Source organism: Cordyceps militaris (genome assembly GCF_000225605.1).
Source record: "Cordyceps militaris CM01 unplaced genomic scaffold CCM_S00001, whole genome shotgun sequence".
Lineage (NCBI taxonomy): Eukaryota > Fungi > Ascomycota > Sordariomycetes > Hypocreales > Cordycipitaceae > Cordyceps > Cordyceps militaris.
Genome location: NW_006271969.1, coordinates 4,054,835 through 4,079,772, shown reverse-complemented (window position 1 = coordinate 4,079,772; position 24,938 = coordinate 4,054,835). Strand labels below are relative to the sequence as shown.

At 57.2% G+C, this 24,938-nt stretch overlaps 10 protein-coding genes across 10 annotated transcripts; 6 read left to right on the top strand and 4 right to left on the bottom strand.

Annotated features, from left to right (window-relative positions):
• Nucleotides 1-2,243: 2,243 nt before the first annotated feature.
• CCM_01275 (succinyl-CoA:3-ketoacid-coenzyme A transferase subunit A) lies at nucleotides 2,244-3,908 on the top strand (the record flags this gene model as incomplete). The annotated part of the gene is made up of 3 exons (XM_006666431.1): nucleotides 2,244-2,303; nucleotides 2,355-3,722; nucleotides 3,777-3,908. 3 exons carry the CDS (start codon nucleotides 2,244-2,246, stop codon nucleotides 3,906-3,908), a joined length of 1,560 nt encoding a protein of 519 aa, XP_006666494.1.
• A 366-nt stretch (nucleotides 3,909-4,274) lies between these two features.
• On the top strand, nucleotides 4,275-5,784 carry CCM_01274 (uncharacterized protein; the record flags this gene model as incomplete). Its single annotated transcript, XM_006666430.1, has 2 exons — nucleotides 4,275-4,528; nucleotides 4,599-5,784. The coding sequence occupies 2 exons, from the start codon at nucleotides 4,275-4,277 to the stop codon at nucleotides 5,782-5,784; spliced, it is 1,440 nt and encodes a 479-aa protein (XP_006666493.1).
• Nucleotides 5,785-6,544: 760 nt separating this feature from the next.
• On the top strand, nucleotides 6,545-7,913 carry CCM_01273 (Casein kinase substrate, phosphoprotein PP28; the record flags this gene model as incomplete). The annotated part of the gene is made up of 4 exons (XM_006666429.1): nucleotides 6,545-6,553; nucleotides 7,023-7,107; nucleotides 7,187-7,725; nucleotides 7,800-7,913. The coding sequence occupies 4 exons, from the start codon at nucleotides 6,545-6,547 to the stop codon at nucleotides 7,911-7,913; spliced, it is 747 nt and encodes a 248-aa protein (XP_006666492.1).
• Nucleotides 7,914-8,536: 623 nt separating this feature from the next.
• CCM_01272 (60S ribosome biogenesis protein Rrp14, putative) lies at nucleotides 8,537-10,432 on the top strand (the record flags this gene model as incomplete). The annotated part of the gene is made up of 3 exons (XM_006666428.1): nucleotides 8,537-8,557; nucleotides 8,684-8,767; nucleotides 8,879-10,432. 3 exons carry the CDS (start codon nucleotides 8,537-8,539, stop codon nucleotides 10,430-10,432), a joined length of 1,659 nt encoding a protein of 552 aa, XP_006666491.1.
• Nucleotides 10,433-11,558: 1,126 nt separating this feature from the next.
• Nucleotides 11,559-12,860, bottom strand: CCM_01271 (vacuolar protein sorting-associated protein 74; the record flags this gene model as incomplete). Its single annotated transcript, XM_006666427.1, has 4 exons — nucleotides 11,559-11,648; nucleotides 11,723-12,174; nucleotides 12,253-12,499; nucleotides 12,591-12,860. 4 exons carry the CDS (start codon nucleotides 12,858-12,860, stop codon nucleotides 11,559-11,561), a joined length of 1,059 nt encoding a protein of 352 aa, XP_006666490.1.
• A 757-nt stretch (nucleotides 12,861-13,617) lies between these two features.
• CCM_01270 (uncharacterized protein) lies at nucleotides 13,618-14,652 on the bottom strand (the record flags this gene model as incomplete). Its single annotated transcript, XM_006666426.1, has 1 exon — nucleotides 13,618-14,652. The coding sequence occupies one exon, from the start codon at nucleotides 14,650-14,652 to the stop codon at nucleotides 13,618-13,620; it is 1,035 nt and encodes a 344-aa protein (XP_006666489.1).
• Nucleotides 14,653-15,025: 373 nt separating this feature from the next.
• Nucleotides 15,026-18,009, top strand: CCM_01269 (mitochondrial translation initiation factor; the record flags this gene model as incomplete). The annotated part of the gene is made up of 3 exons (XM_006666425.1): nucleotides 15,026-15,049; nucleotides 15,097-17,803; nucleotides 17,858-18,009. 3 exons carry the CDS (start codon nucleotides 15,026-15,028, stop codon nucleotides 18,007-18,009), a joined length of 2,883 nt encoding a protein of 960 aa, XP_006666488.1.
• A 215-nt stretch (nucleotides 18,010-18,224) lies between these two features.
• CCM_01268 (RLI and DUF367 domain protein) lies at nucleotides 18,225-19,409 on the bottom strand (the record flags this gene model as incomplete). Its single annotated transcript, XM_006666424.1, has 1 exon — nucleotides 18,225-19,409. One exon carries the CDS (start codon nucleotides 19,407-19,409, stop codon nucleotides 18,225-18,227), a length of 1,185 nt encoding a protein of 394 aa, XP_006666487.1.
• Nucleotides 19,410-20,020: 611 nt separating this feature from the next.
• CCM_01267 (ADP-ribosylation factor-binding protein GGA1) lies at nucleotides 20,021-22,137 on the top strand (the record flags this gene model as incomplete). Its single annotated transcript, XM_006666423.1, has 4 exons — nucleotides 20,021-20,566; nucleotides 20,620-21,316; nucleotides 21,373-21,845; nucleotides 21,931-22,137. 4 exons carry the CDS (start codon nucleotides 20,021-20,023, stop codon nucleotides 22,135-22,137), a joined length of 1,923 nt encoding a protein of 640 aa, XP_006666486.1.
• A 586-nt stretch (nucleotides 22,138-22,723) lies between these two features.
• Nucleotides 22,724-24,514, bottom strand: CCM_01266 (Histone promoter control 2 (HPC2); the record flags this gene model as incomplete). Its single annotated transcript, XM_006666422.1, has 1 exon — nucleotides 22,724-24,514. The coding sequence occupies one exon, from the start codon at nucleotides 24,512-24,514 to the stop codon at nucleotides 22,724-22,726; it is 1,791 nt and encodes a 596-aa protein (XP_006666485.1).
• Between the last annotated feature and the right edge of the window lie 424 nt (nucleotides 24,515-24,938).

Sequence of the window (24,938 nt, the reverse complement as noted above, 5' to 3'; positions counted from 1 at the left end):
ATGAGGACATGGCACACAGATTCTCGTACTATGTGATTTCAAAAATGCTCCCATTGGTAGCCTGGAAAGGAGAGAATCATTCAAGTGGCCTCCGTTAGATCCGTAGTATCACTGCTGCGTGGCCATATGCGTTGGCTAGACAATCAAGCTCAGCCTCGCGGCGTCTACCCGAGAGGTGTTCTTCTCGAACATGGTTGTAAAGGACGTTTCCCTACGCACGGCCCACCACAAATGGGAAAGAGGACAGGCGGTGTACTGCTGTGTCGTGTTTTTTGCCTTCGTTCTCGTGTAAATGTCGAGGTGGTGCAACATGTAAACAGGATTCTCCCGCACCATTGTTAGCTGCTTGGAGCGCATTGCTTCGTAATCGCGGAAAAGAGCAAAATACCATCACCACCCAGCGTATAACTCGACAGAATATCAACACCGTTGTAGATGAAATGCCCGCATTACTGCCTCGCAGCCTCGCGGTCACTGCTCATCGTTGGCAAGTGCTTGTCAAATAACAAATCGTGGTAGTTGCGAGAATTCGTTCACGCCACAGTCAACTACTGATAGCCTCATGTAGTCCGGTTGAATTACGAGTCTTAAAAGTGAAAGCACCAGAAAGGATTGCACTAGTTGATAATTGACGGCCAGAGAAGCTGCTGAGAGAAGAGATATATGACGCTATTCGCTCCACGTATTTTGATTGGTTTTTAGCTAACGATAGTCTCATAGGTAGGTACCTCTTAGCACAGCCATGGGTGGGGGGCAGAGCCGAGTAGACCCACTCACCACGGTCCCCGTATTTTCTCCCAGAGCCAATATGAACGCAAATAAATCGCTCTTTTTCATGAAGAGACATAAAGGCGTGTTGACCGAGTGGCCCAAGGTGTGCGACTAGAACAGATTGGGAAATCGCATGGGTTCGCCCGCGTAGGTTCGAATCCTGCACACGTCGTCTGCTTTTTGCTTGCGCAACGCATTGGCAATTTGGCGAGATCTGGTGCGATGCACAGGCGCGGTCCCTCATTTGTTGACCGCGACTTCATTTTTTGTTTCACGCTGCAGTGTAGTCTACTTAATAAGTCTGTTGTTCAGTTTCTCCACGTACGGTCCGGCACTATCTCGTTGATAATAAAGGGGAAATTTGACGCGGACTTTGAAAAGTGCCATTTATGAATGATTATTGTGCCGTGGACTTTGGCACTGTAGATGGAACATGAGTGAGGTTAGGGTCAAATCACCAGAAGCCACCGAATGGACTCGGGATTTATTAGTGTGACTGAGAGGTACGGAGCACGACGTATACAGGTCCGTTCTGTTTTTTTTTTTCCGTTGATGCCATCACCAAACCAACCCATGTACATATTTTAACTCAACTCTGATTCCAAACACAAGATTATGTAATAAGCATGTGGCATGGCACAATGCTTATCCGGTGACAGCGTTCGTTCGTGGCCGATGGTCGGAGGAAGCAGCCCATGAATTAACCAGCCTAGGGAGGCTCTAGCGTTGGTAAAAGTTGACCCTGATCCTGGTTGCTGGACTGCCGTTCCTTCCATCCGACAAGAGGGTCGGAACGCACCACTGTACTGTAAGCGTGAGGGGCGGAAGTACGCTAGAAGATTGAGCGGGAACGGAAAGTGTACCGGGAGTTGCATCGGGACCTGCGGCAGGCTTGAAGACGGCGTATCGCGTGGATGGTTATAACTTGTATGTCAATCAAGTATCAAACTTGAAGTCTTTCAAGTCTTTGATTGTGAAGATGGCCTCCATCTGGTTACCTGGTCGTGAGCCGTACCCAGAAGCGCGAGTACCCGCATTCCGCTGGACGCAGTGCTGGAGCAAGTTGTCGGGAGAGCCAGCGGAACAGTCCCGCCAAGAGTTGGGTATCCTTAATTCCAATAATGTTCTAACTATATTATTTGCGCTGCCCACCAAATAACCCCCCGAAACTCACCCTACTCCACTGTAGTTTGTCCGTCTGCAGTTGGTGGCGCTTCCCCAGCTTCTCCGACCCCGGAAAGTTGCGTTCCTCCTACCCGGCCAGCTACGGTTCAAAAGCACTCGGCTTTCCGGCGCCGCGTTTGCAACCACTTCCACTGCATGACCTTGCACACCTTGCGCGCTTTGTCTCTTGCTTCTGATTTATCCTCGACCTGGGTTCTCTTTCTTCTATTCTCTCTGTGACTGAAGGGGATAGCTATTCTGCCATCTAGACACAACCCTGCACAGCACGCCAACACTCCCTTGCCGCAATGCCTTCCACCGTCATGCGCATGCGCACCTTGGGCGCCTTTGCCCGCCACGCGGGCAACGTGAGTCGCCTTCTCCATTATGGACTGTTGCCCGACCACTAACTCGTGCAGCCCACGGCCGTCTTTGCCCGACAATTCTCCGCGACGGCCCGCCGCGCCGAGATCAACAAGGTGCTCCCCTCGGCCGCCGAGGCCATTAAGGACATGAAGCCCAACAGCACGCTACTGTGCGGCGGCTTCGGCCTCTGCGGCGTCCCCGACACGCTCATCGACGAGGTGCTCCAAAAGCCCGAGCTCGTCGGCCTGACGGCCGTCTCCAACAATGCCGGCACCGACCACTCCGGCCTCGGCAAGCTCCTCAAGACCAAGCAGGTCAAGAAGATGGTGGCTAGCTACATTGGCGAGAACAAGACGTTTGAGAGCATGTACCTGACGGGCGAGGTCGAGCTCGAGCTGACCCCGCAGGGTACCCTCGCTGAGCGGTGCGCGGCCGGCGGTAAGGGCATCCCTGCCTTTTACACGCCCGCCGCCTACGGCACCGTGGTGCAGACGGGCGAGTTGCCGCTTAAGAACAAGCCCGACGGCACCCCCGACGTCTACTCGTACCCCAAGGACGTCAAGGTCTTCAACGGCAAGTCGTACCTTCTCGAGCACAGCATCGCCGGCGACTACGCCTTTGTCAAGGCCTACAAGGCCGACAAGCTCGGCAACTGCCAGTTCCGCCTCGCCGCCAACAACTTCAACGGCGCCATGGGCCGCAACGCCAAGGTGACCATTGTCGAGGCCGAGCACATTGTCGAGCCCGGCGAGATCCCGCCCGAGTCGGTCCACCTGCCCGGCATCTACGTCAAGCGCGTCATCCAGAGCACCACGGCCAAGAACATCGAAAAGTACACGTTTAGCAAGGACGAGGCCGACCCTGCCAGCAAGGCCGCGCTCGGCACCGGCGAGACGGCCGCCAAGCGCGAGCGCATCGTCCGCCGCGCGGCCAAGGAGTTCAAGAATGGCATGTACGCCAACCTGGGCATCGGCATGCCCATGCTCGCGCCGGGCTTCGTCGGCCCCGAGGTCGAGGTCCAGCTGCAGTCGGAGAATGGCATCCTCGGCCTTGGCCCCTACCCGAAAAAGGGCGCCGAGGACGCGGACCTCATCAACGCCGGCAAGGAGACGGTCACGCTCAACCCCGGCGCCGCCGTCTTTGGCAGCGAGGAAAGCTTCGGCATGATTCGCAGCGGCCGCATCGACCTCACGATCCTCGGCGCCATGCAGGTCAGCGCCAACGGCGACCTCGCCAACTGGATGCTGCCCGGGAAGGTCAAGGGATTCGGCGGCGCCATGGACCTCGTCAGCAACCCGTCCGCCACAAAGGTCGTCGTCACCATGGAGCACACCGACAAGAAGGGCAACCCCAAGATTATGAAGCAGTGCGCATTCCCTCTGACCGGACGCGCCTGCGTTTCGCGAATCATTACCGAACTTGTACGTAAATTTGAAGTCTTTCCATCCCCATTTACATTGACTAACATTCTCCAGGGTGTCTTTGATGTCGACTTTGCCAAGGGTCTGACCCTTGTTGAGATTGCGGATGGCGTGACCGTGGACGAGATTAAGAGCAAGACCGAGGCTCCCTTCAAGGTTGCCGACGACTTGAAGCCTATGCTGTAAATTGTGTTGGCTTGGTTTATATACGCGGTGGAATTTCGTGTAGCTGTTTGATTTGGTTGCAGAGTAGTTGCCGCATTGTCTGGCGTTTTGTTTTCGTTTCATCTGTTATGAGCAGTCACAAAATGTCATAATTACAGGTTAAACCAAAAGTCTCATACTCAAGAATTTGTGCACGACTGCTAATATGTTTAGCAGTGTGAAAATGGCAAAGGGTGGTCGGCAGCCGGCCGGCTTCCAGCGCTGACAAACTCAGGGCTGCCACTCGGAGCCAAAATAAGTCAACACTAACTGCCATCATCCACCTCTCACACACCATGTCTCTCATTCCAGCTCTTCTTTAAAAGGATTACATCATAACATGTCGCCATGTATGACGAACTTTCGGGCATGTCCGTCAACCAATGGACCGTGGCGGCCCGTCGGCCCGCGGCGCGAGGGACCCTCGACTGGTCGCGCGTCGCGCCGCTAAAGTACCAGGAGCCGCCCGCGAAACACGCGCGGCCGCTCGTGGACATGGCCATCCGCGCTGTGGCCAAGAACATTGGCCATGTGTCCAAGGAGCTCCTGGAACAGCTACCGGCGAGCATGCTCTGGCGCCTGTGGCGGTTTCTGGAAGCCAGGTTCGTCGCCTGCTCAACGCCCCCATCACTGTGTGTGGCTGTGCTCCTGTGCTAATGCTCAGAGTTGCAGAGGAGGCGCTTCCCTGCACGCATGGAAGATATTCTCCGACCTTCTCATAAGCGATGGCCAGGAGGACCCGGTGCTCGGCCTGTACCGTTTCCGCCAGCACGTGTGCCGCCCGGACGAGGCGCTGAAGCTCTACACCCAGCCGCTCAACTCGGCGTCTGTGGAGTTTATCGCACACCTGACCATCTCTGGCCACTGCTTGTTCACGGGCACCGAGCTGCTGGCGCTGGCCGACATGAAGAACCTGGGCGTGCTGGAGCTTATCCAGCCCGCAGACCACATCCAGGCCTCGCACCCTCAGGTGAGCGACCGCATCGTCCGCGGCTGGTCGGACGCGGCGGATCCCTTTCCGGTGCTGCGAGTCCTGCGCATATGGGCCGACCAGCTGCTCACGGATGTGTCTCTGCGATGGGTGGCCAAGTTTCCGTCTCTGGTGCTCTACGACGTCGTCGCGGCCAAGGCGGACTGGAGGTCCGTGTACGAAAAGGCCGACGCGACAGGATGGACGGTGGCCTCGATAGCGAAAGCAGTCGAAGACACGTCGATTTTACGACATCTCATGCTCCTCGCCCCCGAGGAGGCCGAGGATGGGGCCATTGACCCGTCTCCAGGCCTGTGCAGGAGCATCGACATTGATCTCACCAACCTGTCGAGCGACTCGCGCTGCGTGCTCAAGCGCGTGCCGTACGCCGAGGCGCCGCCGCTCCTCGACTACCTCGTGGATCCCGCCAAGGTGTCTGCGAAGCAGCCTGCCGCCATTCACCGCCGGCCCAGGCCCGTCGCCAACGAATTCTGCCACGACACCGCGTTTGAGACGTGGGCGTTTTGGCTGTACTCGCTCATCGGGCAGCTGTCGGGCGACCGCGACCTCGAGAGCAGGGGTGTCAGACCGGCGCAACAGACCATCGCTGGCCCGTTTGTGCTGCCATCCAAGCCCATGGCGAGCCTGTTTCTCGGGCACAGCGGCCAGGGCGGCATCGCCAGCAGGCCATCGTACAATAGCAGAGGGTTGTTTGCCACGAAGCGATATACGTTTACCAGGCCTGATTTACAATACGACTTGACCCCGAAGACTAGAGCGACAGAACAGCCTGCGCCTCTGGGGATTGTGTCGGATCCGCGGCCGCCGCCGTCGATGAAGAGCAAAAAGCGAAGACGAATGGAGGATGTCTTGGGCTCCTTTGGTTGACGTGTCCTTTGCTTATCAAGGGATAGTTGTTATGTAGGATAAAAGGTGCGTTGTGCATGTCCAATGGCGACGGGGTCATCGGTCTGCCAGCTGGCACGGACAGGTTGCAGAGCTGTCAATACGGGATTTAGACTATGGGTTATAGGATAGACAGGCAAAGAGGCTAAATAAAGGTATGTCGATGTGTAATATACGTCGGGTCGAGTCGTGGGCGAGTGCTGGTATCTAGGCGTAGATAGCTTCGAGCTGATGGATCGAGAAGAGGAAAAAATGTGCCACTGATAAAATTTATCTGCCCCAAACGGAAGAACAGCAGGACAGAAGGTAAAACAGCGACAGTTAATCTCTCCTCCAGTTTCCCCTCCAGTCTCATTCATGGAGTAATGAATGCCAGAGTGAATTTGAAGGATTAAATGTATTTTCTAGTAGGTTGAAGAAGAAGAGGAAAACAAGCAAAGGCCGGGCGGATCGCGCTGGCTTTACCTACGGGTGGGCATGGGGAGCGGAAGAACAATCTGCCATTTCTCGGTGGCTTGCTGTGGCACAGGCCCTGCAGGATTTTCCCACCACCTTTTCTCGCCCACCAGCCACTAATAAATTTCGGAGGGTACCATTACGTCTGCAGGGGTCATTAGCTTGGCTCTCAGTGGTTGGCCTCGTGCTACAGCGGAAGCTCCCGCTATTTTTATCGCCTATAGCAGGGTAAGCCTTGCCCCGAGCAGACCTTGGCCGGCGTTGGCCTTCCAAGAATGGGCCAGCAATGGCAGAAGTAAATACAAATAAATATGTAGCCAAGGTCTTTGTTTCTAATTTGCTATTTTCACTCGAAAAGAGTTTATAGCCTGTAGTAGGATGTCGTGTGAGTCCTGCAGCATCACCGCCTGTCTTGATATTACGACATTATAGCCCCTCGGTAGAGACACACACTGCCTTTGACTCACAGCTGCGGCTTCTTAGTTTAAATTTTCAGCGCAGACTAACATTGGTTTAATTGGCCGTTGCGAACCTTGCTCTTTCTATTCTTTCTTTTCCTTAAATATACACCCCTGATCGTATCATACCGCGTTGTTCTGGCCTGACTTCTATCCGTGCTACATTTCTGCCCGAGTCGCCTTTGTACCCCGCTACCCCGCCTCCATCACCAACGCATCAGGCTTGCAATCTCTGCCTTGATCATCTTTCCTCTCCCTCCAACATTTGACACCTTCATACCCGCACACACCCCGTGCATCTCCCAGCCTAGCCTCATCATGCCTGCCTCAGCAGCACCAGCAGCCAACTCCCGCGGTCGCGGCGGCAAATTTAAGAAGTATACCCGTGGAGGTTCGTGTCCTGCTCGCATGCCCCTCCAACCATATTTTTTCCGTGCTCGACTTGGATGCTAACCATACTGTCCCTGCAGGCGGCAGACACTTTTCTCGCGATCTCCAGCCCGCCGATGCCGAAGGCAACAAGGTCAGCATGTGGAGCCCGCATGCCCAGCACAGCGATGAAGACGAGGACGAGGACGAGGAGTCCTCTGACGACGACGCTGTCGGTCCCGTGCCCGCTGCCGATGCCAGCCGCGAGGACCGCAAAGCCCAGAAAAAGGCCAAGAAGCAGGCCGCGATAGCAAAGTCCCAGGGCCACACTGTCGAGGTCGGTGACATGCCCTCGACTGACGAGGACGAGAGCGAAGGCGAGATGCCCGCCAACCCCAACCACTCCAAGGCCGCCCGCAAGCAGACAGCCGCCCAGGACGACGTCGACGAAATCACCGAAGGAGTCGCCAAGATTAGCGCTCCCGGTAACCGCAAGGAGCGCGAGGCCGTCGAGGCTCAGGCCGCCAAGGAGCGCTACCTGAAGCTGCAGGCCGAGGGCAAGACGGACCAGGCCAAGGCTGACCTGGCCCGTCTCAAGCTCATCCGCGAGCAGCGCGCGGCCGAGGCCGAGCGTCGACAGGTAAGAATATCCAACCACGTGCTACCGCCGCCAATGATACCCGAAAGAGGCAGCTAACCCGTTCGCGATGACAGGCTGAGAAGGAGGAGAAGGATGCACAGGACAAGGCCCGCAGGTCCGAAATTGACGCACGAGAGAAGAAGCTGCGCGAGGCTGCCGCTGCTCCTAAGAAGAGCAAGAAGAAATAAACCAATCCACGACAGTAGTGTCGGTGGCGGCCACTTGGGCACTCGCCCTTCACTCGTGTATATATAAGAGACGCAAGCACGCACACTGCAGACTTTTGACAAGTTGACTTTATAAGTCATTTAGAATACATTCCTACAATTACCGGGCAGGCAATTTCTTGCTCGGACCATTATTTCTAGCTGATGAGTCTGTGAGAGGGGACTGCTTGTTGACTGAGTTGTGCATCTTGGGACGGCATGCATGACAGGCCTTCCGACAACCTAGTGCCAGTTGTTATACGGTATTTATGTATAGATCCGGTATTTAATAGTAGAAATTGTTTCTTTTAATATTTTTTTAGTCACATACAACTCATATTTGTGGTTTTCAGTCTCGTCGCAGGAACCGCCTCTTATCGATTACCCCCACACTTGATTTGGAGCTCAGCCACTCAAGAGCCGCCGCCAACAATGTCGACAAAAAAATTCCCAGCCCGCTAAAAAAATCCGCCTCCAGTCGCCGACCGCTTCACCACCTTCACGAACTGCAGCTGTGAATATCCTGTGCAGCGTGCAATTACTGGCAGATTTATATACGCCGAGCGCATATTCAGCAGTAGGCCAACTCTGCCGAAACCGCCAACATGACGGAAGCGTCGCTGCAGGTTCGTGGAATCCGCTCCGCCACAACAGGCATCTGCCTGCGTGCCGCCCAGCGCATAAACTTTTCTCTGCAGCCTGAGCTGGACAGGCGGCCACATCACAGATTGCAAGCTAATACCTCGCTCTAGGATCGCTTACGCGATCATGCAAAGGCATTTGACGGGCTTTTGAGCCTTATCCCCGCTAAACAGTACTACGGAGAAGACATCAGCGTACGTTATCCATCAGCCTGAAGACTTGCTCCGACTCGGCTCGACCTTGCCCTGTCGCACCGTTGCAAGTGCTTTCCCGCCATCTACTGTGCTCATCATCTCTCTGTACAGGACCAATGGAAAAAAAAGAAGCAAACGAAGAAAGAGGCGGCTGCTGCCCGCCGAGGAAAACTTGATCCCGATAGCGACCGGAACAAAAACGCAAAGGAAGTCATGGACGAGCGTGCCCGGAACAAGCGCAAGCAGCGCCAAGATGAGGAGGAGGAAGGGGAGGGGCAGGACGACGAGGAAGACAACTCCTTCGTTGCTATGGACGGAGTTGAGGCTGAACAGCCTGGCCAAGGCCTAAAAAAGGCTACCGAAAAGCCCAACAAGAAACAAAAGGTCGAGGTCGAGCCCGAGCAGGACGATGAAGAGTCCGGTGTTGAAGTCGATGACGAAGTATCAGAGGAGGCTCCAGCAACCGAGGGGACAAAGTTGTCCAAGAAGGAAAAAAAGAGGGCCGAGAAGCGCGAGCGCAAAGCCGAAAAGAAAGCCACCAAACCCCAAAGAGATGCCGACGAACAACACACACCAAGCGCGAAGCCCTCCAAGGATCAAGAAGACAGCGTGACTCCCAAGTCAAAGAAGCAAAAGGCCAAGAAGGAAGCCAAAGCTGCCGCCAAAGCCGCCGAAGAAGTCGATGTAGAGGAAGACGCGGCCATGACAGATGCTAAAGAATCCTCCGGCTTTGCCGCACACCTCGACGTCGCCGGCCTCGACGCCAAGGACGACTCCGAGGCCATCTCCGAACCTCACTCTCCCACTTTTGACGCCGCCGAGCCGGCCAGCACCACCACCTCGGTGTCCTCAACCATCCCGCCCTCCGAGAAGCCCAAGCACATCGTCATGCCTAAGGATACGTCGGCGCTCAGGGAGCGCCTGGCGGCCAAGATCGAAGCCCTGCGCGCGGCACGCAAGGCCGACGGCCCCGACGGCAAACCGATCCGCACACGCCAGGAGCTCATCGAGGCGCGGCGCTCCAAGCAGGTGCAGCGCAAAGAGCACAAAAAGGAGCTGCGACGCATTTCCAAGCTCGAAGAGGAGCGCAAGCGCGAGGAGACGCTCGCCTCCAACTCGCCGGGCCTTATGAGCCCGGCAGCGGTCGACGAGGGCAACTTCTCCTTTGGCCGGGTGGCATTTGCTGACGGCTCGCAAATGTCGCACGACCTGAGCTACGTGCTGGCGCAAAGCAAGCGCAAGGGCCCGTCGGACGCCAAAACGGCGCTGCTGCGGGTGCAGAACCAGAAGAAGCGGCTCGAGGGGATGGACGCGCCGACACGCAACGACATTGCGGACAAGGAGGCGTGGCTGGCGGCGCGGCGGCGCGTCGAGGGCGACAAAATTCGCGACGACGAGGCGACGCTCAAGAAGACGATTAAGCGCAAGGAGGCCGGCAAGAAGAAGAGCGAAAAGGCGTGGGGGGACCGCCTCAAGGGCGTGTCGCAGGCACAAAAGGAGCGCGTCCGCAAGCGCGAGGATAACCTGCGCAAGCGCCGTGACGACAAGCTCACAGGCAAGGGCGGCAAGAAGAAGAAGGGCGCTGCGGCCGGTGGTGGTGCGAAGAAGAAGGGTGGGAGGCCCGGGTTTGAAGGCAGCTTTGGGGTGGGTGGACGCAAAAAGTAAGAGGATCCTACAGAGTGTTGCCGCTTTTCTTCCCTTCCTTTCCCTGCTGTCCTTGATGGTCACAAAGGGAATGAGAATGTATTACACACGGCGGCGGCCAAGGGGAGAAACAAGAGAGGCATCTGTCGTTGACCATGTTGCAAAAGAGGATTTGCCTGGCGTTTCGGGGGTTTTTGTCATTGCTTTCTTGTTGCATTTGTCGGGTTCTTCTTTCGCGCGCGGTCTGCTTTTTCATCCAACCATTTCAGTTTCCCTTTTTTCCTGTTTTTTTTTCTCTCAGACAAATGTGGTCATCATGTTGTTCTTCATATTACTGCCCTGTCGTGGAACCAAGATCTTATATATAGAATCTACAGTGTTGAAAAAGAAATAGGAAAAAAGCAAACAAAAGTACATATAACCCCGTTTCGAATAACAGCACGGCATTTGGTGTAGGTATAATGTCGAGTTCCTGCAACATGGGCAAGTATAGACCTGGTACTACGCTTCTTCACTTTAAATCGTCATGTCAACTTCAAGTCAATTTCTTCCAAGAGGTTTAACAAGAAACGGGCTAGGAAAAGCATGAAATAATCAGAAGAAGAAAGGGAAAGGAAAAAAAAAAGAAAGGATCAATGCCAACTATGCCTCGTATCTGGTCCGAATCTTTACTGCCACACAAAGAACTCCTCCCTTCCTCCTCCCTCTATTTATCCCCTAGCACTACCACCTCAACTCACGATGCGCCCACAGAGATTGAATACACGGTTGCTGTTTTTGCCACGAGATATCAAGAAAGGACGCAAGAGGAAACCCCAGAAATGAAGTAGGCGGAGAAAAAACAAAACGTCCAAAACTAGCCAGAAGATGCAGGGTTGTGAAGGAGTTCCGCTGGTGGTGGTGGTGAGAATTAAGAGTGATATATAGATAGAGAGCCAATTGTCATTTGTTTCCTCTTGTTCAACGTCGTTGTGCGTCTCTTAGGGGCCAATTCATCCCACGTGGATTGGCTGCCGAGACCCAGTTTCTAAACATTCATGGCAACAAGTTGTGCATCCCTTGTCTGTCGAGTGTGCATCGTGTTTTGGGCAGAGTCGTGGGTAGGGTCGATATTTTGTTATACGTCGTCGTTGGGGGGGTGAGCCGTCTACAGGAGCGAGTCGAGACGTGTGAATACGCTCAAGCACGCAGCCACGACCTCGAGTTGCAGCTCCTTGTCCTTGGCTTTGCCAACCTCCTGTTTCTATTGTTAGCGTATCTCGCTCCCAAGAAGCGTGTTTTCTGCCTTTTCTTTTTTTTTCCCCGTCATACCTCGCTAATAATTTGCGGCAGGTTGGCGCCGATGCCGTTGCTCGTCGCCTTCTTTCCAAACGGCCACTGGCTGTAGTCGGCGAGCAGGTCGTCCGTCTGGGCAAAGGCGCGCTCGCGGGCCTCGTGGCCGAGCGTGGACAAGGCATTCTCGAGCACGTTTGCGGCGTAGGCGGCGCAGACCATGCAGACGGTGCGCAGGTGGCGAAACTCGAGCGTCTCGGGCAGAAACTGGGAGTCGCCGAGGACGACGGTGCGCTGGGTGAGCACGTTGCGCACGCGGCGGCGGAGCTCCTCCTTGGCGCCGCCGTCGGCGACGGGGTGCGTGGCCATGTCAAAGAGCAAGAAGTTGCGCTTCTCGGTGCGCAGGATGCCCTTGTCCACGAGGCCCTTGGCGAGCCGCTCGCGGACCTGCTTGAGCTGGTAGCCAATCTTCATCAGGTTCCACGTCTCGCCTGTGGGTGGGGGATGTAAACGTTAGTCTTGGTCGAGGTTGGGGCGCAAATACACGGCGCGTCGTGGACAGCGCTTACCGCTCATCAGGTCGATCCAGGAGCTGACGCTCATCTTTTCGCTCTGCTTCATCATCTTGAGGGCCTCGTCGAGGAGGACCTCACCGGTGAGGGTGTCATCTATCACTTCAATGTTGCGGTCGGCAGGGGGGAAGCGTCTTCGTGAAGGGTCCTTTTCCATGCTGATGCGCCCGCGAAAGGCCAGCTCGAGGACGATGCACCCGCGCAGCGCATAGGAAATGTTGTCGTTCCAGAACGAGAGGTAGCCCTGTTGATTTCGGTCAAGTTAGCGTGCCAAGTCCGATTGGGACCGAGGGGCAGGCGAATGTTGCCTCAGCCGGTTTGGGGGGCGTCTTTACCTGCTTGTCCTTGAGCCCGAGCAGGAGAATCTCCTCCATCATAGTCAGCTTAGGCTGCTTGGTGCGCTCGGCGCTCTCGCTCATGTCGCGGGGGTCAAAGGCAATCTTGTGGCCGTTTTCGCCGTTCTCGTAGCTCGTCTCGGGGCCATTGTCTTTGAGGTTGGCCCGCGAGGCGGCGTTGCTGCTGCCGCCGCCGCCCTCGCCGTCGTTGGCCACGGGGGTGCCAGCGCCGCCCGCGCCGCGGCGTCTTGTGAGGCCTGAGCTGGACATGGTTTTTGGTTCTAGTCGCGTTTTCCGAGGAGAGCAGTGTCGTGGTGGTAGAGGGATCTCGGGGGGCCGGTCGGTTTTCGGGGGCGTCTGCCCGTTTTTTTCTCCTCGAAGGGGAAGCGGGACGGGTGACCTCTGACGATAATGGATCGCACGAAAGGGGACTGCCCGGTACGCGAGTGACTGATCCGGTCGTGCGGCGATGGAGGTTGTCGGACAATTGAGGGGATGAGCAAGGGCGCACGAGGAGGTGGTGATGTGTTCCTGGGGGAGCAACTTGTGGTCAGAGGTTCCACTAAGAGGCCTGGCCGAGGAGTGAGGCTGATTTGATCGAGGCAGTGGTTGGCTTTGGCACCCGGCGCGTGTCTTTAGCGGTGCAAACTGTGGATGAGGGGCCAGCCAGGGGCTAAGAACGTTGACAGTTCCGCCTCGTTTGTGTAATTCGTATTGATTAAATAAATAAATATTGGATATTGTATTAGACTAGTCTACAACGTAGATAACCGAATTACTTTTTTTTCTCCATCCTTTGCAAGCTGAAGAGCTTGTTGGCACGTAGGTAGCGAATCCGCCAACTGTCGCGTGGCCGTTTTTACCACTTTGGTACCTGGAGGTCGGTACCCAGGCAGCCTGACCAGACACTTCTTTTCATCACGTAGGTATGCAACAGTAGCCGTCTATTTGTTTCCGCAATCCATTGCTGACGCGTCACGTTGAGTCGCCGATCTCACGTCGGATGTCAATGCCTCCCCCCTCCACCTCAGTCCAGTTTGTCACCATTCTCGCCCACCGTCTCCTTCCAGAGTTTGTCAAAGTCGACGCCTTGTCCCTCAAACAGCTCTCGAATCCTCTTGGCAGCCGCCTCTTGCTTCTCAGGCCCGAATCCGCCCGGCTGCGTCGCCTCAAACTGCACAATCTCGACCCAGCGGAAGAACAAGTCTTCCTTGTCCATCGACGACAGTGCGTCGCGAAACGCAAACACCTGTCGTCGCTTCTGCTCCTCCTCGGTCGACACCCCCAGCTTCAAGTCGTAGCTCAGCCACCCGTATTCCTCGTGGTGCACCAGGACCAGGTTTCGAAAGACATCCAGCGCCGCCTCCTTCTTGTCCACCATCCGGTGCGCCCGCACCATGAGCTTCCAGTCCAGGTCCCAGTTGTTGTTCATCAAAAGATAACCCGTCTTTTGCTCCTGCAGCATCGGCGCCGTAGCCTGCGCCACGTACCCCGTAAAGATCTTGTTGGAATCTCGCTCCTCAATGACGTCGCCCAGCACCGCTTGCCAGTCTCGGCTACGCCGCACGTAAATCTCCTTGTCGCGAAATCCCACGGCCCATCGCCACTTGACCGGGCTGCCGTGTGTCTGCCCGGCCACGAATTCCACCGGCCACGGCCAGACGAAGACGAAGAGCATCAGATCGATAAACATGCTGATGCCGCGCTTTGCGATCTCCCAGCCCAGGTCCGACCACGTCGTTGTCGTTGCCCCGGGGAAGGTGGAGGGGTGCTGCAGCAAGGCCTTGACCAAGATCGTAAAGTAGTACGGCAGGATCCAATACATGCGGAAAACAAAGGCTGCCACAACAGCAATATTCATGAGTACCGGGACCAAAAAGATTTTGCGCTTGAAGTCGGCCTTCTGTCCGTCAATGTGCGCAATGTACACGTGCTTCTTAGACATCCCTTTGACAAAAGGCGCCAGCACCTCCGGCAGCTTTCTGAACGGAGCTGGCGGTTCTCCATCCCTTCGTGAGCTCGCAGCTGTCGATGACTTTGTTGAACGCTTTTTGGGAGCCATGATGGGCGAGCAATTGGGTGTCGTGGTGAGATGCAGTGGGCAAGTTGCCCGTCGTCAAACGGGGCAGATGTAGGAGGCTGACCGGCTTGAAAATGGGCTTGAATGATGTGAATTCCGGGAGCCCAGTTTCCGCCAATGAAGTCAGTGGCCAATTTCAACTCTGCAAAATTAAAGCACTTTAAATTTATAATCAAACAAAATCCAGCAAATTACCAGCCTCTTCATCACCTCGCTGGACCGTTGCCGGACTATCCCTGCCCCCGAGCTAGAAAACTCCACAGAGATTTATTTAGCTGCCAAAGCTACGTTGTCGCATTTATTAGCTCCGTGCATCTGCAGGACCTACGAACAGCCAATTTGCGTCATTTGCAATATGCTGAGGACACATGCGTGGCAGGTAAGTAGAATGGTCCTCCGGTGCCGCCTTAGCTAACCAGAATATAGCAGCGAGGCCCGTTTGTGTGCGCTGCATGCCGCCAGGGCCGCTCCGTCGCCCAAACGCCACCGAGAATAGCATGGAGTGCCAGGCTTCCAGGTGTCGCGTCGCCATGTACCACAGAATTCGGGGGCAGGAGACTCTTCTCGACTTCGAATATCCTCGGCGATGACTCTAAACCATCCTTTCCCGGTGGTTTTTCAGGTGGTGCTGCCAAATTTGGCTCCTTCGGCGCTTTCGCGTCCAAAGCGAAACCCGCAGCAACCTCAGGACTACTCCCACACGAATTGGCTGCGCGCAAAACAGCTACAATAGAGCCTCCAAAGCCTGCGACATCAACAGACAAGGCGGAGCAAGCGAAACCCCGGCAGCCCCGAAAACCCCGGCCGGTAGACCCTGCGAGAGACCAGAAGACGTTGAAATCCAAGTCTGTCTTGGCCGACATACTTCGATCCGACCGTCAGCCCCGGGATCCAGCCACACCAGCCTCTTGGTCCTCTACCGACCGAAAAGCGCATGCAAACGACCCGGGCCGAAAACCTGGCGATTCCAATGTCTGGCAGGAGCTTACCAAGAAAAGGCGAGACCCTGTTCCTCATGGTAAAGGAACGCTAGGGACAAGGGCTCTCAAGAATGGTGCGAAAAAGGAGCCCAACCAGGAGCCCATTGGTTTATGGGCTGATTTGGACGACCAACAAGGCCTATCAGAAGCGCAGAAAAAACGAAATGCGCGTGAACGACAAGTGCCCAAGAAGATGCAGGGCAAATATGCTGGCGTACACAGTCACCCATCGCACGTTGGTGACGACCTGGCCCCTTCTAAAACCCCGACGGACATCCCCACGAAGCAGAAAAAGTCTAGATTCGACGATGCGCCACCAATTCGGGACGACAAAAAGTCGAAAAAAGGAAAGCACCATGGAAGCAGTCGCAGAGGCACAGACGAGTGGGAAGACGACGGCGATCGCTGGGAGGAACTTGAGGAGCGCAAGAGGGCCAAGGAGGCACGCAAAGCCGCCAAAGCTGAAAAACCAGTGGCGGTACCGATATTCCTCCCTGAGTACATCAGTGCCACGGACCTGGCGCAATCCCTCAAACAGCCCCTCACTTCCTTCATGACCGACATGGAGGAGATGGGCTTTGAAAATATCACAGGCGACACAGTCATGACCGGCGAAACGGCCGCGCTTGTTGCCATGGAGTACGGTTTCGAGCCCACAGTCGACGACGGCGCCCGGCGAGACCTGCAGCCGGCGCCTATGCCTGAAGATATGTCGTCTCTGCCGCCGCGGCCCCCTGTCGTGACCATCATGGGGCATGTCGATCATGGCAAGACGACTTTGCTCGACTATCTCCGCAAGTCGTCTGTGGCAGCGCAGGAGCATGGCGGCATCACACAGCACATTGGTGCGTTTGTTGTCAGCATGTCGACTGGCAAGCAAATCACATTTCTCGATACACCGGGCCACGCCGCCTTCTTGTCGATGCGCCAACGCGGCGCTAACGTAACCGACATTGTTGTCCTCGTGGTGGCCGCCGACGACAGCGTCAAGCCCCAAACTCTGGAAGCCCTCAAGCACGCCCGCGCAGCCAAGGTGCCCATCATTGTCGCCATCAACAAGATTGACAAGGAAGACGCGCGCGTCGACCAGGTCAAGGCCGATTTGTCGCGCCACGGCGTCGAGATCGAAGACTATGGCGGAGACGTACAGGTAGTCTGCGTCAGCGGCAAGACAGGCCAGGGCATGGACGAGCTCGAGGAAAACATCGTCACCCTGTCCGAGATCCTCGATGTCCGCGCCGAGACGGACGGCATGGCGAGTGGCTGGATCCTCGAATCGAGCATCAGACAGGACGGCAAGGCCGCCACGGTCCTCGTCAAACGGGGCACCCTGCGCCTGGGCGACCACATCGTTGCGGGCAAGACGTGGGCGCGCGTCCGGCTGCTGCGCAACGAGGCCGGCGTCGAGATGCGCGAGGCGCCGCCCGGCACGCCCGTGGAGATCCTCGGCTGGCGCGAGCTGCCGCCGGCTGGCGACATGGTGCTGCAGGCGCCCGACGAGGCGCGGGCCAAGACGGCCGTCGCGTACCGGTCAGAGATGGCGGACCGCGAGGCCAACTCGGCCAACATTGCGGAGCAGGAGCAGAGGCAGCGCGCAAAAGTCGCCGCCGATACCCTGGCCGCTGAAAAGGCTGAACTCGGCGAGGACGGCGAAGAAGAGGCCGCCACTGCCACCGGCCCGCTGACGCAAAGCTTCATCGTCAAGGCCGACGTGGCGGGCTCAGTCGAGGCCGTGGTCGGCAGCATCTTGGAACAAGGCAACCACGAGGTGCGCTCGCGGGTGCTGCGCTCGTCGGCGGGCCAGGTGACCGAGTACGACGTGGACCTAGCGGCGGCGTCGGGCAGTCTGATAGTGAACTTCAACACGGCCGTGGCGCCGCACATTAAGCAGCGGGCTGACGAGGCGCGCGTACGCATCCTAGACCACACCGTCATCTACCACGTCGTCGACGACGTGCGGGCGGCGCTCGGCGCGCTGCTGCCGCCGCTCGTGACGCAGCGTGTGCAGGGCGAAGCCGACATCCTCCAGGTGTTCCCGATCAACGTGACGCGGAGGGTGGTGCGCAACATTGCGGGGTGTAGGGTGCGCAACGGCGCGCTGAAGAAGGGCAGCAAGGTCAAGGTGCTGCGCAAGGGCAAGGTGATTTTCGAAGGTATGTGGACGTTGTGTGACTACGTGCGTGTTGATTTTGACTAATGTTGGGTAGGCATCATTGATACCATCAAGCACGGCAAAAAGGACGTGCAGGAAATGGGCAAGGGCACCGAGTGCGGCATCGGGCTGGAAGATTTCGAGAGCTTTCAGGAAGACGACCAGCTGCAGACATACGAGGTCATTTCGGAGAAGCGCCAGCTGTAGGTGGGCATGTACGATATTGTAAACTATGTAAGGGAACGCGGAGACCAAAACTCATAACTTGATACCATAGATGTATTATAGATTTTTCCTTGACCTGTCGTCCATTACTACGACAGGCAGGTATACAGCATCAAGCGGAATGGAAGAGAAAAACACGGACAGCAGCATTCAATTGACATGGCATGTATTATAATTCTGTCCTGCCCATGTTTGGCTCACCACCGACCCGGTGCCGAAACCACATTGGACGAAAACGTCTTGCGCGAGAGCGCCGCCTGCGCGCGCTCCTTTTCCAGTTTTGACAGGCCCAGGCGGTCCGTCACGGGCGTCGCGTCCATGATGTGGTCAAACTCGTCGTCGTCGCTGTCCCCGCCGTCATTGTCCGAGTCGGGCGTGACGCTATGCTCCTTGAGCTGAGGCGGCGGGCGGGCGACGCTCGCCGGCTGGGCGGCCTTGGGCTCTTCCTCGCCCAGGTTGGCAAACGTCTTGGAGGCGAGCACCTTGCGGCGGATCTCGGCCATGGCGAGGTCGTCGTCGCTGTCGTCGGAAATGGCAAAGGGGTCCTTGTCCTCGTCCTCGTCCTGTATCTCTTGCGGCCGCTTGCCTAGGTATATCCCGTCGACGCTACCTTGTTCCTCTTCTTGGTCATCCTCATCCTCATCCTCGTCCTCGTCGTCAGATGGACTCCTCGGCCGTCGGTGGTTCGTGTTACCGCTCGTCCACATGTCTTCCTTTGTCTCTCGACTCTCCGCATACTCGCGATCGAGCTGCGCCATCCACTCCTCCTCGGCCTTTTTGACACTCGGCGCATCCGAGCACGCCGCATACTTGTCCAGCAGCGTCTCGTTAATGTCCAAGAACGCCTGCCCGTACGAGAACGGCGCCAGGATCTGCGCGGCCCAGTCCGCGTGCCCGCAAATGTAAAACGCCGCGGCCAGCGCCTCGACGCAGTTGAGCCGCCACGGCTTGCCGTAGTTGACCGTGTTGGCCGCGACCAGGTACGGCAGCAGGCGCTCGCAGCGGCCGCCGACCTTGGCCCACGGGACCTCCTGGGTGCGTGCCCAGGAGCACTCGACGACGGCGGCGCCGTGCTGGTCGAGCAGCGGGGCGTCGTCGGGGGCGACGACCTGCTTGCCGTTGGGCGTGATGATGACGCCGCTGTGGCGCTGGCCGAGGTGCAAGTCCCGCATCAGGCCGAGACGCATCAGCTTCTTGCCGGAGCACCTCTTCGGGTCGCAGTGGCCGAGATCCCAGCAGGCGGCTTTGAACGCGGGCTTGGCGCGGCGCGCGCTGCCGTCGTCCGAGTCGCTGTTGTTTGAGCCGCGGGGTCGTGAGGAGCCGCCGCCGCGGGGGCCGAATTTCTTGCCGCGGCCGGCAAAGTCTTTCTTGTGCCGCACCATGGTGTAGACGGCGGTGGTGTAGAGCAAAGCTGCCGGGTGTGTAGGCGTGGTTTGGCGGCTGTGCTCAATGACGAGCAGCGTCAAACCTTTTTGATTGAAGTTGCGACGAACTTCGACCAGCCCCGCCGTTGACCCCACATTGACACTGGCCACCCGTCGATCCTGGTGGTGAGGTGCAGCAGCGGTAGCTGAGGGTAAGGTGAGAATATTTTATAATATCGTGAAAATACACATCAAGATTGATCATTTAATTGATAAACGAATTTCTGCACCCGACATTCTTGGCTCGCAAGAGTATTGGGCCTGCAGCCGCGCCACCGCCACAGTCTGCGTCGACGGTCCACAACGAGGGGAGCCGCCAGACGAGCTAGAATCTCGGCTCGTCATCATCACCACTACGAAGGGGGATTGGGGATTGGTACCGGCGCTTCCCTGCATTGCCGCGCATCGACCCTTGCTTCATCTCTCTACTCGCCATCTTTTTCTGCCTTGTTCGACGGACGCAACCCAACCCGAGCAACTCAAGCAAACTCCCGCCGTCCCACGACCACCCATCAACTCCGCATCCGCCTCGATCCTCACCAGCAGCATCACCACCACACATTCCCGCCATGGAGGCCGCCTCTGCGCGTGCGGCCGCCCGCGACCGCTGGGGCGAGTACGGCGGCCGTACGCCGTCGCACCTCGAGCGCTACATCCATTCGGCGTGCAGCCCGGACAACTACGAGCCCAACCTAGCGCTCAACCTCGAAATCTCAGACCTCATCAACCAAAAAAAGGGCGCCGCGCCGCGCGAGGCCGCCACGTCCATTGTCACCTACATCAACCACCGCAACCCCAACGTGGCGCTGCTCGCGCTCGCGCTGCTTGACATCTGCGTCAAGAACTGCGGCTACCCCTTTCACTTGCAAATCGGCACCAAGGAGTTCCTCAACGAGCTCGTCCGCCGCTTCCCCGAGCGGCCCCCGCTGCGCGCCACGCGCGTCCAGGGGAAGATTCTCGAGGCGATTGAGGAGTGGCGCATGACGATTTGCGAGACGAGCCGCTACAAGGACGACCTCGGCTTCATCCGCGACATGCACCGCTTGTTGAGCTACAAGGGCTACATGTTTCCCGAGGTTCGGCGCGAGGACGCGGCCGTGCTAAATCCAAGTGATGTACGTGTGACCTATATCTACTCATGCTCTTCCGTCAGCCTAATGTTGTGTAGAATCTCAAATCTGCCGAAGAAATGGAACAAGAGGAACGCGAGGCGCAGTCGGCTAAGCTGCAGGAGCTCATCCGCCGCGGGACGCCCGCGGACCTGCAAGAGGCCAACCGCCTGATGAAGGTCATGGCCGGCTACGACACGCGGTCCAAGACGGACTACCGCGCCAAGGCGGCCGAGGAGGTGGGCAAGATCCAGGCCAAGGCGCGGCTACTAGAGGAGCGTCTTGAGGCCTTTCGCCCGGGCGATACCATGACAGACGGCGACGTCTTTGCCGAGCTCGCGTCGTCGTTGCAGAGCGCGCAGCCCAAGATTCAGAAAATGTGCGAGGAGGAGTCGGACGACCACGAGGCCGTCGCCAAGTTGTTTGACATCAACGACAGCATACACCGCACCGTCGAGCGCTACAAGCTCATGAAGAAGGGCGACCTCGAGGGCGCTGCCAAGGTGGCTGCTGGCGGGCCCACGCCGTCGCAGACGGCGACGGTGGCTGGTTCTGGGAGTGGTGCCGCGGGCGAGCTGTCGCTGATTGACTTTGATGCTGATGCGGCTGATGCCAATGGTGGCGGCGGCGGCGCGTCGCAGGCGGGAAGCACGCAGGGTATTGAGAATGACCTCTTGGGGCTGGATATTGGCGGCGGCTCCGGCGGTAGCTTTGGCCAGGGCGGAAGCATCGCGCTCGGATTCGGCGCCAACCAAAGTACGCATATCAAATGAGGCGCGGTACAAGACGGAACAAACTAACTAAAGTTACAGATATCCCCGGCCCCGCGCTACTCTCTTCCCTGACAGACAACAGCACCGCCAGCAACAACAATAACAACACTAGCCACATGGCCGCTTCGGGCAGCAGCAGCAGCCAATTCATGTCCTTTGCATCGGCATCCGCGTCAAAGTCCACCACGCCCAACCCGACCGCGTCCGCCGTCGCCCCCCCTCCTCCTCCTGCGGATCCCTTTGCCGCGTTCATGTCGCAGTCGAGCACCGCCGGCAAGCAACCTGCCGCCGAAGACGACGAGTGGAGCTTTTCCTCGGCCTTGCCCGAAGCGGCGTCCTCGCAGCAACCACCGCGCGAGCACAAGAGCGTCATTGCAGACGGGAGCGTGCGCGCCGAGTTTCTGGCGAATCGCGCCACGGCGTCGTCGCCGGCCATTGATATGCTGTTTTCGTTTTCCAATAATACAGCGCAGCCTGTTTCTGAGCTGCACTTTCAGCTCGCCGTGACCAAGGTAATGATGCACACTTCCCCCCTCCTCCCAACCCCCAGGACAAGAAAGAAGACGAGTGGAATCGCTGACAGAGAGACCTTGGCAGGGCTACGAACTCAAACTCAAGCCGCAGACGGGTCGCGACCTCGCGCCCAAGCAGAGCAGGGGCGTTACCCAGCACGTTGCCGTGCACGCCGCTGCCGGAGGCGCGCACAGGGTCAGCTCGGTCAAACTGCGCTGGCGGGCGGCGTACAAAGTGGCGGGGGAGCAAAAGGCGGAGATGGGCGAGATTGCCGAGTTTAGCATTGCGTGAAGCGTTGCAAGGGGGGTTACTGTGTTGTCTTGTTGTTGTTTTTTAGATAATTTTCTGTCATGTGGTTCTGATGGACAAGAAAACGTGAGTAGCTACCGTTGAAAAGGAAGACAACGTAGAGGAGCGATTCAATCACATTGATTACGATTCACGTACAAAAGTTAAGCAAGGTAGAAATTAAAGAGTTGTATTATGATAACAGAGTCATCTCGAGCCCGCTACATCAGAGCCACCGCTAGGCCTCTCGTTTCATGCAATTCCCCTACAATGTGGCAAGCAAACAACCCAGCAAAAAACCGACAGGTTATACCTATCAACAGAAATGAGGCGAAATCAGAGGAAAAAAAAAAACAGCCGTGGCAAAATGAGAGCGCCATTCTTGAGCAAGGAACATGGACAAAAAGACACTCAAAAGAAAGGCAATACAAGAAATAAAAAAACTCCATGACCGTAGACAACGCGGCGGTCTAAATGTCATACACCCAAACGCCGTTCCTCCTTCTCGCTCTCAAATATGGTGAGCCCACAAAGAGGATCAAGACAAAAACAAGATTCGTCGCAAAATGGAAATAGTACAAGTGCATGCTCACACGCCAAGCTGGATCGGGAGCGGGTTGGGTACGACGTAGTTGCTCGTCGGCGTCTTGGGGATTTGGGCCATGGATTCGCGGTCCGCCTTTTCTTTTTCGCGCAGCAGTCTCTCGGCCTTTGTGATGCGTGGCTTGCGCACGATGCCGCCGCGAGAGCCCGGACCGCCACCCCGACCAGTGCCAGAGCCGCGCGTCATGCCTCCACGTCCGCCACGGCTGCCGCGACCGCCACCGCGACCACGACGAACGGGACCTTCGCTGCTGTGAGTATAGTTAGCATAGATTCGTTCAAGAGGATGGGGAAAAGAAGAAGCATACCCGGCGGGAGGCTTTTCGACCTCGGGGACCAGCGGCCCAGAATAGACAAAGAAGCCGTCACGGCTGGCGGCGGCCTGCGCTTCCCAGAGAAGCTCCGAATCGTCCACAAATTCGTCGTCGACGTCGTACTGGTCCTCCTTAAAGTTGCGCTTCTTCTTAGTCGGCTTGGGTTGGTTGTCGGTACCGCTGGCGCCAGCGACCTCGGGGTTGCTACCCTCGCCGTCGGACAGGTCCACGGACATTTCGTCGCCAGATTCTCTTCCCGACTCGATCTTTTCCAGGTTTGCTGCAGCGGCCGCGATGCGCGCTTTGCGGTCTCGGTTCGCTGCCAGACGGGGATGCAGGGCGTCCCAGCCGTAGCGGTCCTCTGCGAGCCGCAAAAAGTTGACATATTTGTTCGTCTCACCGTTGGCAAGGTTGATGCTCAGCACAATAGTAGGCACGTCAGCTTCCTCACCTGGCTTCGCTTTGCCAAAGTCGAGGATGGAGCGGCCTTCGCCGTCGGTTCCCAAGTCATCCACGTCAGTTCTAGGTGTCGATACGCCAGTGTGCTTGGGCGAGACTTTTCTAACGGGGCCATTGGCAATCGTGGTGAAATTTGAAGGGTTGACAACCGGCCGAAGAGTATCCAGTGTTTGTGACTTTTCAGGGGTAGGGCGAGCGGCAAAGGGCCGCGGGGGATGACTCGAGGGGGACGCCGGCAAGGGTCTCTCGTTCTGTAGGCGGGACACAGGGTAGCCGTTTTGTGAGTTGGAAGGCGACATTGTGGGCGCGGCCGGCTCCAGCAGACTGGCTATGGAGGGAGATTTGTTGGCATGAGTAGGGGCCCTGGGAGAGCCCGAAGCGGGCGAGTATGGATTATGCGAGGGCGCATCACGCGCAGGTCCCGAGATGCCGCGAATGGGGTCATAGCTCTGGCCGCTGGTGCGGACAGGTACAGAAGCCGCAGGAGGCGGATCGTCGTTGAGGATGCTATGCATGGAGCTGGGGAAGCCGTCGCGCTTGGGCATCTTGGGCGAAGAGCGAGCTTGCGTGGGGGATGTTTGCAGGAAGCTGTGGGAAGTGGAGTTTGGCGAAGCGCCTGCGTGACCGTGGGCTCGTGATACGTCGGAGTCGTCCTGCTCCGTGTCGGTGAGAGCAACCTTGCGCTTGCGCTGGAGGGAAGGCGCATCGGGGTCGCGGGGTTTCCGTGGCCGGCGGGACTTCACTTCGGCATCCGTCTTGGGCTTAACAATGGTGCCGGGCTTGCGACCAGGTTTCTTGCGTGGAACACCAGCAGCAGTAAGCTGCACCCATTGTCCATCAATATAATCGTACTTTTTCTCTTGGAGCTTGCCGTTGACAATGACGGAAGCCGTTCGCGAGGGCGTCGGGGACTCATCGGCAGGTGCTGAGCCTGGCGGCTGGTACTGTTGGAATGTGGTCTGCTGGGTACGACGTTGGTCGTTGCTAACGACGATTTCGTCCATTGTGTCGAGTGTTGCGTGTGTGTGTGTAGGAGTCGGCAGGGGTGGATGGTAGTAAGCTGATGAGTGGCGGTCGCACGAGGTCGTGCGAACGATGGGAGCGAGCAGCCACCAACGGTGCGAGGGAAGAAAAGAGTGAGGGCAAGAGTGGAAAGGGTATGCGGTATATATCAATGACACATGGGATATAGTAAAACTGGCAACCAAGGACAACTTCAAGGAGAGGCTCAAGGAACGGCAGCTAGCCGTGTCGAGATGCGGCTCGGCTTCAGGGAACGATGGCCCGTATTGGCTGCAGCAGGGTTGGCAGTGGGTTGCGTCGCTGTGGGCGGCGATCCGTGATTGGTCGGCAAATAAGGACACCTGGAGAAGGTGGGTCCTCCGTAACAGTCGTGCTTGCGAATAGCCTCACTTGACCAGCAGCGGC